This window comes from Xenopus laevis, chromosome 5L (assembly GCF_017654675.1).
Source record: "Xenopus laevis strain J_2021 chromosome 5L, Xenopus_laevis_v10.1, whole genome shotgun sequence".
NCBI lineage: Eukaryota > Metazoa > Chordata > Amphibia > Anura > Pipidae > Xenopus > Xenopus laevis.
In genome coordinates, this window is record NC_054379.1 from 127,721,896 (window position 1) to 127,734,482 (window position 12,587).

General features: G+C 37.6%; 1 protein-coding gene across 8 annotated transcripts in view; it reads left to right on the forward strand.

The window, feature by feature from the left end:
* dock10.L (dedicator of cytokinesis 10 L homeolog) overlaps positions 1 to 12,587 on the forward strand; it is a 161,155-nt gene that overhangs the window by 147,868 nt on the left and 700 nt on the right. For 4 of the 8 annotated variants that reach the window (XM_041563380.1, XM_041563376.1, XM_041563381.1 and 1 more), the window contains 9 exons: positions 801 to 923; positions 2,237 to 2,350; positions 4,419 to 4,424; positions 7,104 to 7,250; positions 9,307 to 9,517; positions 9,977 to 10,167; positions 10,624 to 10,724; positions 10,910 to 11,048; positions 12,375 to 12,447. In XM_041563380.1, the coding sequence (XP_041419314.1) occupies positions 801 to 923; positions 2,237 to 2,350; positions 4,419 to 4,424; positions 7,104 to 7,250; positions 9,307 to 9,517; positions 9,977 to 10,167; positions 10,624 to 10,724; positions 10,910 to 11,048; positions 12,375 to 12,447 (1,105 nt within the window). The remainder of the gene's footprint in view (positions 1 to 800; positions 924 to 2,236; positions 2,351 to 4,418; positions 4,425 to 7,103; positions 7,251 to 9,306; positions 9,518 to 9,976; positions 10,168 to 10,623; positions 10,725 to 10,909; positions 11,049 to 12,374; positions 12,448 to 12,587) is intronic. The other 4 variants (XM_041563377.1, XM_041563382.1, XM_041563378.1 and 1 more) reach the window with 3 other exon arrangements.

Here is a 12,587-nt window from a genome sequence, read left to right on the forward strand (position 1 = left end):
ATCAATGTAGTTAGAGGAGAAGGGAAGTCTAAATCACTGGAGGGAGGGGAATATTTTTGAAATCACATACCTGCTACCCTGGGTCGGTGCTCCTTTTAGCAGAAAACTGCAATGACCCAGGTTACTTTTCAGCAAGTGCCATGGTGAGATCTTTGTCCTGCTTCTTTCTTCTTTACACTGATGTGCATGGGCAGTAGAGTGAAAGCTGAACAGCACTGAAGAAAGAAGAAGCAGAATGAGGAGAATTGCTCCACGGTGCTCCCTGAAGGAGCTCCCAGGAGCAGCACCTTTAGAAACTAGGGTAGGCAGAAGAGTCACATGCCTAGGGTGCAACGATGAGGGGGTGCTGGGCAGGTACCTGTTGAAGGGTCCTCTACCTACTTCTTGTCTGGGTTTGCTTCTCCCTGGTTCCCAGGTTTGCCGATCTTGCCTCTTGTCAAAACACGCGTTTAATGTCACTGCGCATGCCCCTGAGGCTCGTTATTATAATCACTGGGGGGGTGCCTAACATTTGATCTAGATTTTGCATATCATTGCATATCACATTCAGCATGGAAAGCACCAAGATAAAGTAAACTACAATTACAAAGAATGGAAAGCATTGCCCATAGACAGTAGACATCAATAAAATAAATATAATAGTAAAAATATTTTATATGTACTTACCTGGAAATATTTTTTCCTACTTCAGTAGCAAATGTCCATTGAATATATTTGGTGTTGTACAAATACTCATTTTAGCCCTTGAAAATCAATTGTTCCACTTTGCTTTCAACTGGTATGATTTGGGGTATTTGCAGAACACTCTGGTGGAGCAGCTGGACCTCTGTCTCGACTACCTGTGGAAGTCTGAGCGTTACGAGCTGATTGCGGAAGTGAGCAAACCTGTCATTGCAGTGTTCGAGAAGCAAAGAGATTTTAAAGTAATCCATTTTGTATTTAATTTGTGAAAACATTTTGTGCTGTCTAGAGCAAGGGTTGTCAAGGTTCTCAGCCCATATTTTAGGGATTTATATAAGTGAATATTAATGAATCAGTAACTAGTTATCCATTGTTTACTGGTTTGCTATTCAGCCACATCATCTGTGAACCTAAACAAAATCCTAGGTGCATTCCTACTACCAGAGTTCATTAAAGGAGTGGTTCACCTTCAAATTAACCTTTAGTATGATGTAGACATTGATATATGAGACAATTCGCAATATTTTTTTTTTCGAAAATTTTTTGTTAATGTTCAATTATTTTGCATTTTGTTCAGTAGCTCTCCAGTTTGGTATTTCAGTGACTATCTGATTGCTAGGGCCATATTTACCCTAGCAACCATGTTTGAATGAGAGACTGCAATATGAGTAGGCAAGGGACTGAATAAATTAATAAACAACAACAAAAAAGTATAAAGAACAATTTTTTTAATTGTAGCCTCATAGAGCAGTAGGTTTTATGGATGTCAGGGTCAGGGAAACTATTTGAAAACTTGAAAAAAAAGTAAAAGATTAGGGCAAATTAATTAAAAAAAACTATAAAAAAATAAATAATGAAGACTTATAGAAGTTTATAGAAATAGGACATTCTACAACAGTGATCCCCAACCAGTGGCTCATAAGCAACATGTTGCTCAACAACCCCTTGGATGTTGCTCCCAGTGGCCTCAAAGCAGGAGCTTATTTTTGAATTCCAGGCTTGGAGGCAAGTTTTTGTTGTATAAAAACCAGGTGCACTGCCAAACAGATTGACAATCCACATAGGCGCTACCAAATGGCCAATCACAGCACTTATCTGGCAGCCCAAGAACATTTTTAATGCTAGTGTTGCTCCCCAACTCCTTTTACTTCTGAATGTTGCTCACGGGATCAAAAGGTTGGGGATCCCTGTTCTACAACATAATAAAAGTTAACTTAAAGGTGAACCACCCCTTTAAGGTCTAAGTTTGAAACAAGTCTTTCATATCTTAGAACCTTTAATGCAGAGGAATGCATGGAAGAGGCAATGGTTCATTCTAGGACAGGATCGTGCAGTTTCAGAGGGAGAGAGAAATCGATAAGCTGTCACTTTGTATTTCAAGCACAGGGAGTGGAATCCTAGGCAATATTTAATATAACTAATACCTATAACAATTGCAAATCTATAGCAAAGTTTCATCAGATGCCTTATTATATATCATTTTTGATTTGAGTTATAAGAATCTGCAAAAAGAACCGTGCGGCTTAATTCATTATTGTTCCCCTCTTTATTGCAGAGGCTGTCAGAGTTGTATTATAACATACATCGATCCTACCTAAAAATTGCAGAAGTTGTGAATGCAGAGAAAAGGTTATTTGGGAGGTATTACCGAGTCGCCTTCTACGGACAGGTACATGAATAAATATTCTTCTAATTATTTCAGCCAAAGTAGCTAGATCCCTACCAAAACAGCACTGCCATTTTGCTACTTGGTGGCATCTGCTTTTTTGGACTGTGTAAAGTATTGCCGTTTATCAGTGAGCTGACCCAGGAAAGAAAAACAATCTTTAACTTGACTCTGGATTCATGGAGCCATCATATAAATGGGAATATCAACTGTTCCTCAGAAGTGCAATTTTTGAAATGACTATATAATATGCAGTGTGCAGAATCAGCACGAGAGTATGAATAACATCATTTTAATTCAGGTATTCGGCAATATTCATATGCTCGCACACCAAAATACAGTCATTTAAAGGGATCCTGTCATCGGAAAACATGTTTTTTTCAAAACGCATCAGTTAATAGTGCTACTCCAGCAGAATTCTGCACTGAAATCCATTTCTCAAAAGAGCAAACAGATTTTTTTATATTCAATTTTGAAATCTGACATGGGGCTAGACATTTTTTCAATTTCAAAGCTGCCCCTGGTCATGTGACTTGTGCCTGCACTTTAGGAGAGAAATGCTTTCTGGCAGGCTGCTGTTTTTCCTTCTCAATGTAACTGAATGTGTCTCAGTGAGACATGGGTTTTTACTATTGAGTGTTGTTCTTAGATCTACCAGGCAGCTGTTATCTTGTGTTAGGGAGCTGTTATCTGGTTACCTTCCCATTGTTCTTTTGTTTGGCTGCTGGGGGGGAAGGGAGGGGGTGATATCACTCCAACTTGCAGTACAGCAGTAAAGAGTGATTGAAGTTTATCAGAGCACTAGTCACATGACTTGGGGCAGCTGGGAAATTGACAATATGTCTAGCCCCATGTCAGAGTTCAAAATGGAATATAAAAAATCTGTTTGCTCTTTTGAGAAATGGATTTCAGTGCAGAATTCTGCTGGAGCAGCACTATTAACTGATTCATTTTGAAAAAAAAAATTTTTCCCCATGACAGTATCCCTTTAAGGTGTATACTCACTGTTCTGTAATGTTATGCTCAGTTTAAACAAATGGGTTCCCATCATGGACTGGTTATGGTTTTGCAAGTATACCATAGCAGTTCCAGTAGCATAGTCCATTTAAATTCCAGTCTCTATATCCTATTTTACAATGATGGGGTTTCCAGCCTATGTACAACATCACATCATCCTAAATGGAGCTGTAGGTTAATGGAAGTTCCGGAGAGGAGCTTGCCATGCAACAGCATTGTCACCTTTATAAAAGCACATTGTTGGCAGGGTCCTAAAACAAAGTCAAACCCATTGCTAAGATGTCTACTATTAAATAACTTTGTAAATAATTCACAAACCTTTTTATTAGTCTGGGTACTATGTACCCAAACCTGTAGTCAGTATTACTTTAACAGTAATTTTGACTGTAGTATATATGTTTGTTTGCATAAAAAGCTAAAAAAGGGTATGACTAGGCTAAAGGCCTACTAATGACATGCAGTGGGCAAAATACTTGACATGCCACAAGTTTATGGGCCAGATTGTTATAGAGTTCTTCAGCAGTGGGGAGTAATAACAAGCTCTTAGAGCGCTATATCTAGCTGTAAGGCCTCCATCTGATTTATGCAGAGATCAAAGAAAACAACTTTCAATATACTGTTTGGAATATTAGCACTAAAGTATAAAATATGTCTGTAATTCTTTGTTTTGGGATTTATTGTCAGAGTAAGTCACTATCAGGACACTTGCAATTTCAGCACTTAGATCTTGATAACAATGCAGATCAATGCAATTGAGTCTCTGATCTGTGCTCAGTAGGGCTAAGGTTTTTATTTTGGCCTGAAAGACACGTTTGAGACTTCATCAGTTTGGATGTGTTGCATTTGCCAGCGTATTATATAATAAATATTCAGCGACAGATCCAGTCTGGCTGCCACATACATATTAATATTCACTCAACACCTGCTCTGTAATATTAGTATTCCATGGTGACTAAATCTGAAGCAGAGACACTTGAGTTCCTTATGATTTTCCAAACTCAGACATTATTTTAATTCATGAATTTGCTCTTTTTTCCTGTTTGTCCACCTGAAGGCTGTGGTAAGTGCCAAATTTTTTTCACGTGCCCATTAATCATTTTCTCTACTCATCAACTACAGTCGTGGCCATTTGGTATCTTACATCTAATTCATTAATATGCGCTACCAACTTCATCTGTCAGTTTGTTTTGGCAACATGGCAGCATTGCGTGCTCCATCACTATCTGTCAATATACATCCAGTAATAATGAAATTGTCTTACTATGACTGAGTACTTTGTCATTCTGGAATTGAAGAGGTATTTATGATCTACAGTTATTGGATATACTTTAATACTATTAGTATTGATGTACCTTCATCCCATCCCCTGCCCCTGTCCATTAATACTTTGTTTTGATCAGCTTTATACTTGCCCTGACACAGACAGGAGGTGCTAGCATTAAATGTAACAGCCCATTGGGTTCATAGATACTACTATAGCACTGGCTGACCTTTGTTTAACCACCTGTGTATATACATTGATAAATACTATAGGTATTGAAATGTTTACATTAACATACTGAGGGCTATGCAGTGGAAGGGGCAAAAGATTGCCTTGGACAAGACCTATACAAAGAAATCTAATGACCAAAGTTTATCCTAATTTTTTTTTCAATATCATTTTAACATATTTTAATCTCAGTTAAAATGTATATTTCAAATAGTACCCAAGCTTTACATTTTCATCATATCCATTCAGCTTTCTAATTTATTTCTTTAAAAGCCTGCCAGTTTTGCAATATGCTCTAAACTTCAGGGATTTTATTTGTAATCAAACTCAAGAAGACATCTCATTATTTCTGCTAGTCACTGGGAGCAGAAACATCAAGAAATTAAGAACATTCATATATGCTTTGGGGCTCAGAGGCTTGTGGGTTGGAAATGGCCATCCAAGGTCTTCTTATGGCAGTTAGTCCCAAGGACATTAGGGTGATTCCACTATGTAGAAAAAGCTGGTGAAAACTTTTGGAGTAAGACATTATTCAGAAACATATATAAGGGTTATTTTCAACCTCAAAGGTACTTGTGTCAATATGCACTTCCATATAGTTCTGCTCAGCCCCGTTGCCTTCTTCCATCCACCTGTTCTGAATCAAGTGCTGCTGTGCCTATTGACATTGGAGAATGCTGCAGCTATTGCCACCTCCACCTCTAAAGTATGGGGTGCCCACGTCACTACGACTGCAAACACCAGTAAGGGCAACAACCGGAAAACTCAGCCTCAACCACAACAACATGAGAATTTTGGAGGGGAAAACTCTGCTATGTGGGGAAAAAGCATGGTGATTGAGCTTAAAGTTGCACTTGCAGTCGTAAATTACCTTTATAGAAACTGTTCAATGTTCCACTGGGCCTCCTACTGTATATGTTTGGGTCCCACAGCAGCAACAGGGTGTGACCTTGGTAATATATTTTTTTTTTTTTGAAAGGAAGCTTTTTATTTGTTTTTATTCAAAATTTTACAGTGAATCAGAAAGAAAAAACATCATATATATAGTTCAGGTATGCAATAGATAAAGTGTGTTATATTGTACATAAGATCTTGGTCATTGAGTCTAGGAAACAAATTATGAGTCAGGTTTGATTAGGTATAGAGGTCTTTTAATTCCCATGTAGCTCTCAAAGGGCATTGGCAGTCCTGACTTCAGCAAGAGTGAAGGTTACTGAGGCTCCCAGTCCAGTTTCCCACCAGGGACTCCAGATTTTATTACATTTTTTGTAACTGCCTCTGGCCTCATAAGTAAGCTTCATGAGGGGGATAGCGGATTTAACTACGCGGATCCAGGAGTCTCTGGTAGGTGAATTAGGGCTCATCCAGTGTAGTATCACATTTTTTTTGGCATAGTATAGTAACACTCTGGTCCTCAAGTGAGCCTGGTTAGTGGTAAGGACATCGTCCGACCTTGGTAATATTTTGAAGCGTATTTTAAACCTTAAACCTTTCAGGCTGGTCTCATACTACCATTTGTTTTAGTATGCAATAACAATCACATTTTCAATATAAAGGCTTCTTGGATATACTCTGTTATGTCGTTGATGTACCTGTTGAATGCACTGGTGTCCACAGTCTTGAGTAACTGAAGGGCCACTATCTTGCATACTAGAATAATGTATTTTAACATTTAATACAGTTAATACTGTATATCAACTTCTCTTAAGATATCAGAACTCATCTTGGCGTTGTTTGGCTATATATCTATTATATACTGTGTGTATGTATATATATATATATATATATATATATATATATATATATATATATATATATATATATATATATATATATATATATATATATACATTTTCCCAGTATTAGCAATAATAGATGCAAATCACAGCATGTGCCACTATTAATGATGCTCCGATTGCATGTATAAGTACAGTAAAAATAAATGTATGGATTTGGTCTGTATAAAAGGCATCAGCACTGTGCTCTTTAATACATTAAATGTCTATTTTTTTCCATTACATAACTATTGGGAAATAACACATGGCATTGAAATAGCTTCAGTTTTCCTACATAAGCCCAAATATATTAAATATGTATGTTTTTATGCATCAAAGGCTTTCCTTCCTTCAGTGCAATGGCTGCAGGACTTGTGATCTCTCCCTGTAATGACTAAAAAGAGCCTATGGAACTTTTGGGATTAAATCCCAGTGCATTTCTCTGTAAACTAAAAGACATTGATATTCCTTTCAGGGGTTCTTTGAAGAAGAAGAAGGAAAAGAATATATCTATAAGGAACCAAAACTAACAGGGCTATCAGAAATATCCCAAAGACTGCTCAAACTGTATGCTGATAAATTTGGAGCAGACAATGTCAAGATTATTCAAGACTCTAATAAGGTACGTACAGGAGATTAAAGCAAATGATGACTGGGCAGATCAGAGTATCTGAATTTTTTGTTCATGGACAGATGTGCCAGACTTTGAAATAATTACTTTTTGCTGAAGCAACATATGGTATGTCCTGCAAGGAATGGTCTTGTGGAAGAAGTTAGGGCTTTTTCGTTTTGTCTAAGCATAGTGACTGAGGTTTAATGGTTGGAACCATGGTAAAATTAAGGGTTTTTTTTCCCAGTGTCTCCTGAAAATATAAGGATAGTAATAACAAAGTGGGCACTCAAAACAAACACTTTAGAAGAAGGAGTGTTCTGGCCTCTAGCATATTCATTTTGGCCTGTAATAATAGGAATCACTTGAAACACAACACATGTTACAAAAATAGGCACCTGAATCTAAACATGATTCTAATAGTACTTGTGCCTATTTGCACAAATCTGTAAGTGCTTTGTGTCAGTATTCTGGATGCAGACAGCTCTAGGCTTGAGGTGTAAGGTGTAGGATCAGGCATATGGCTCAAGCATATGGCAGCCCAGTAATTAATACTCACCTTGATCTGGTATTAATTTGTGCAGATCTGGGGGGGGGGGGCAGGGGTAAGTTATCCAGTCGGGACAAGCCATAAATTAAAATAAATAAGGAGTTGAGCCTAGAGTCTATGCAGGACCCTCACTGTCCTTCTGTAGCGCAGGGCTCAGGGCAAATGCCCCTATTTGCCACTTAATAAGAACACACAGTTGCCCACAAATGGATGCAATTCATTAACTAGTGCATACATTCTTCATGAATCAGTCAATGAAAGGGTAGTAAAGGTGGTGGTAGGTGCTGGAACAAACAAATCCCATAATATTAGAACAACAAAAATAGTCCGCACTCAGTAGGTCTTGTGAAGTGATATATATATATAAAATCCAAAAAGGTAAGGTGCACACTGGGATCCTTTGTAGCTTTTTTAAAAAAGATAAATTTTATTCAATACATGTTAAAAGGAGGACAACGTTTCGGTCTGTTCCTAAGACCTTTATCAAGACCAATATATATATATATATATATATATATATATATATATATATATATCTCGAGTAAATTGGCACTCACCATTCATATAGTTAAGGGCCAGGTGCTAACCAAATTTGTAGATATCAGTCCAGCGAAAGCACTCACAGCATTGACTCCTCAAATGTATATCAAAGGATTTTTATTAGTGCATGGTGCATCAACGCATTTCGACTCACAGGGAGCCATTGTCAGGACATCCTGACGATGGCTCCCTGTGAGTCGAAACGCGTTGATGCACCATGCACTAATAAAAATCCTTTGATATACATTTGAGGAGTCAATGCCGTGAGTGCTTTCGCTGGACTGATATATATATATATATATATATACAGTATAATTTAATATAGAAGTTGATTTATAGCACATTACAGTATTTTGGGATCTGCATCATCATTTCAAGGTAGGAACAGTCTTGGAGAGGCTCACATAGCTTAGATAAAATAGCTGACCATCAACACAGAGTATAACCGTGACTTAATAACAGATCCTATGTGTGTAAATGCTTTATGTAACAAAATTCAGAGATTTTTAAAGGGCTGAATGTAAGCACCGCATCACAGACACTATACATCAGGTGTTTTCATAATGCAGTTATGGGATCCATTATCCAGAAACTCACTACCCAGAAAGATTTGAAGTCAATTTAAAGTAAATAATTTGAATTGTTTAAAAGTATTTCCTTTTTCTCTGTAATTATAAAACCATGCCTTGTACTTGATTCTAACTAAAATATAATTAATCCACATTGGGGACAAAACAATCCTATTAGGTTTATTTTATTTTTTAAATGATTTTCAGCAGAATTAAGGTATGGTTATCCGAATAACAGATCCCTTATCCGCAAAACCCCAGGTCCCAAGCATTCTGTACAATAGATCCCTTATCCGCAAAACCCCAGGTCCCAAGCATTCTGTACAATAGATCCTACACCCGTACAACACAGTAACGTGGCCTGCGTCTATCTGTCCAACCTTCACGTTAATGTATCATTTCAATACAGGTCAACCCAAAGGAGCTTGATTCAAAATTTGCCTACATCCAAGTCACCTATGTGACTCCTTATTTTGATGAGAAAGAGCTCATGGACAGAAAAACTGATTTTGAGAAGCATCACAATATCAATAAATTTGTATTTGAAACCCCCTTCACCCTGTCTGGAAAGAAGCACGGCGGTGTTGAGGAACAGTGCAAACGGAGGACTGTGCTTACAAGTAAGTCTTACTGAGCTGCCTGTTTTACTGCACAACTTTTTACTGCAGCGAAAGTGTCATGTAGTTAATGGCTTACATTGCCTGCAAATTAGGCATTTATGTGGCATTTACAAAGTCACTCAATTTGTCCCAGCCTAAAGAATTGGAACTCCGGCAAAGTCTGGTACTTCTGCCATGAGACAAAGTAAGAGCCTATTCTCAGGTGGCACTCCTGAACAAAAAGCCACCCATGAAATGTATTTAATATAAAGTGCCATATTGCCTGATTTTTAGCAAAGGAATTGGTTCTTCTAATGTAGGAGTGCAGCTAGGAAATCCAGCCCTTCTCCTGGAGCAAGTGAGAGGTCATGTTGTGGCTGTGGCAGTCATATTTGGGGCAGTTTAGCTCCGTATTTCACTTTTCTGCAAATACATTGATAATGTGCACATTCTAGCATCTTATTTGTCTTGTCTATGCAGCAAATCATTCCTTCCCTTATGTGAAGAAACGGATCCAAGTTGTGAGCCAGACGAGCACGGAGCTTAATCCCATAGAGGTCGCTATAGATGAAATGTCCAAGAAGGTTCTGGAACTCCAGCAGCTTTGCACAATGGATGATGTTGACATGATAAGGTTACAGCTCAAACTTCAAGGAAGTGTCAGTGTGAAGGTAAGAGTTTAGTCTTTAAAACTGGCAAAGAACTAATTCCACATTCTATTCAGATATTTTATTCTTATATCGGCTGCATCGTATCCAAATTGTGCTCCAGACTTAGTGAAGTGAGGGCAGGTTTCGGTTGGATAGGGGCATGTCAGGCACAACAGGAAGGGTCTTGCTAAATCATGGCATGACAATTACCATGTAATTAAAATACATCTCCAAGTCTCTTTCATATTTTACACACTGGGGTACAATTATCAAATTATCAGCACCAGGCAAATTTGCAACTGTGCAGCAACCAGTCAGTTAATAACAGCTGCAGGCAGAACAATGAGAGCAAACGTTTGATTGGGCGCCGATGGTTACTACCCTGGTGCAAGTGTGACCCAGTAGTTTGTTTAAAAACAAAAAGAGAAATGTGCCTTATTTGTTGTTTATTGTAATGACAATCATTGTTCCTTGCAGGTAAATGCTGGGCCTATGGCATATGCACGGGCTTTTCTAACGGAATCAAATGCCAGTAATTATCCTGAAAGTCAAGTTCGGCACCTGAAGGAAATCTTCAGGTAATATACAGTCTGAGGTCCAGAGTTACCCCAAAGTGATATCTAACACTTTACCAAACCACTCATGTGTAACCTTTATCAGTTCTATCCATTTCTTAACATGGACAGATAGTTTCACTGTCATGTACTGAGAACATCAAAACGATATATTTTCCTTCTTTTTGCTTACACTTATGTGGCTGCAGGCAATTTGCAGATACATGTGGCCTTGCTCTGGAAGTGAACGAACGGTTAATAAAGGAGGATCAGCTTGAATATCAAGAAGAGATGAAGTCCCATTACAGAGAGATCCTTTCAGAGCTCTCTGAAGTCATGAATGAACAGGTAAATGCAGTGTTTTATACTGCCCCCTTTAGGACGATTATTCATTAGGCACATCCTGAACATTTCCCTTGAAACTTACTGGGGCTCATTTATAAACTTTGTGCAAGGCAGAATGGTCCGCACAGTGAAAATGTTTGCCCTGCACAAGGTTATATTTATAATGCTGGATAAGAGTGTATTTAATGTGCAAACAGAATTGTGAATATTTATGCACACTGCAAATGTCCATCAAAGCTTTTTACATGGACTTTTGATGGCGGAGAATATATTCGCAAAATAGTTTTGCAAATTGAGAATTTAAATTACTTTCAATACTGTTTTTGCACACAACAACACAGTGCACAATCGCCACACTCGCACACTTATCTCATTTGCAAATATGTGTGCGCAACGCGAATTCACAAAAAAAAAGACGGGCACAGCAGTGCAATATTTCAGCGTTCAGGAAAATAAACGGGCAATACAACCATTTGCAGATTAATATGCGCTGCACAAACTTTAGAAATGACCCCCAGCTTGACATTATATGCTATTTTGTAGCGATAGATAGATAGATAGATAGATAGATAGATAGATAGATAGATAGATAGATAGATAGATAGATAGATAGATAGATAGATAGATAGATAGATTGATTGATTGATTGATTGATAGAGATAGATAGATAGATAGATAGATAGATAGATAATTAGATAGATAGATAGATAGATAGATAGATAGATAGATAGATAGATAGATAGATAGATAGATAGATAGATAGATAGATAGATAGATAGATAGATAGATAGATAGATAGATAGATGATAGATAGATAGATAGATGATAGATAGATAGATAGATAGATAGATAGATAGATAGATAGATAGATAGATAGATAGATAGATGATAGATAGATAGATAGATAATAGATAAATAGATAGATAATAGATAGATAAATAGATAGATAATAGAAAGATAGATAGTTAGAATATATAGACATACAAAAACTAACTTTAGATCCTTACATCTGACTGGACTCACCACTGGATTTTTCAGGAGTGTTTGCTAGAATACAAAAGTAACTATATTGATCTCTCATTTAGGGTGTGTAATGGGCCTCGCCAGTTTATATTTTTTTAAGACAAAGCAAAGTGTGGCAGCGTGTAACTAGGGCATAGACATCACTTTCCTTGGTGACGAAAGATAAATTGATTTTTAATATAATTTCCCTCTAATACATCACGCTCATTGTTGTGTTTAGTACTGTATCGTTCCTACGATTTTTATTTTTGCATTTACAGCCATATTCACCCATAAATAATCATCGCTCTTTCTTCTCTTTACAAGCTTTCATATGGCCTTTGTGTGTTCCGCTTCTCTTCTTTTTCAAACATTTCTGTCAGTACCACTGGGAAAATGGGTATGTGTGTGTCCCCCATGATTGGCTCACCCCTGTCCTTCTCTTTAGTAATGTGTAGGAATAGCAGATTGATCTGATACTATAGCACCACTTGGGCTCAGCAGCACTAGACTCAGGAGGGGCTGAACATGAATATCCCC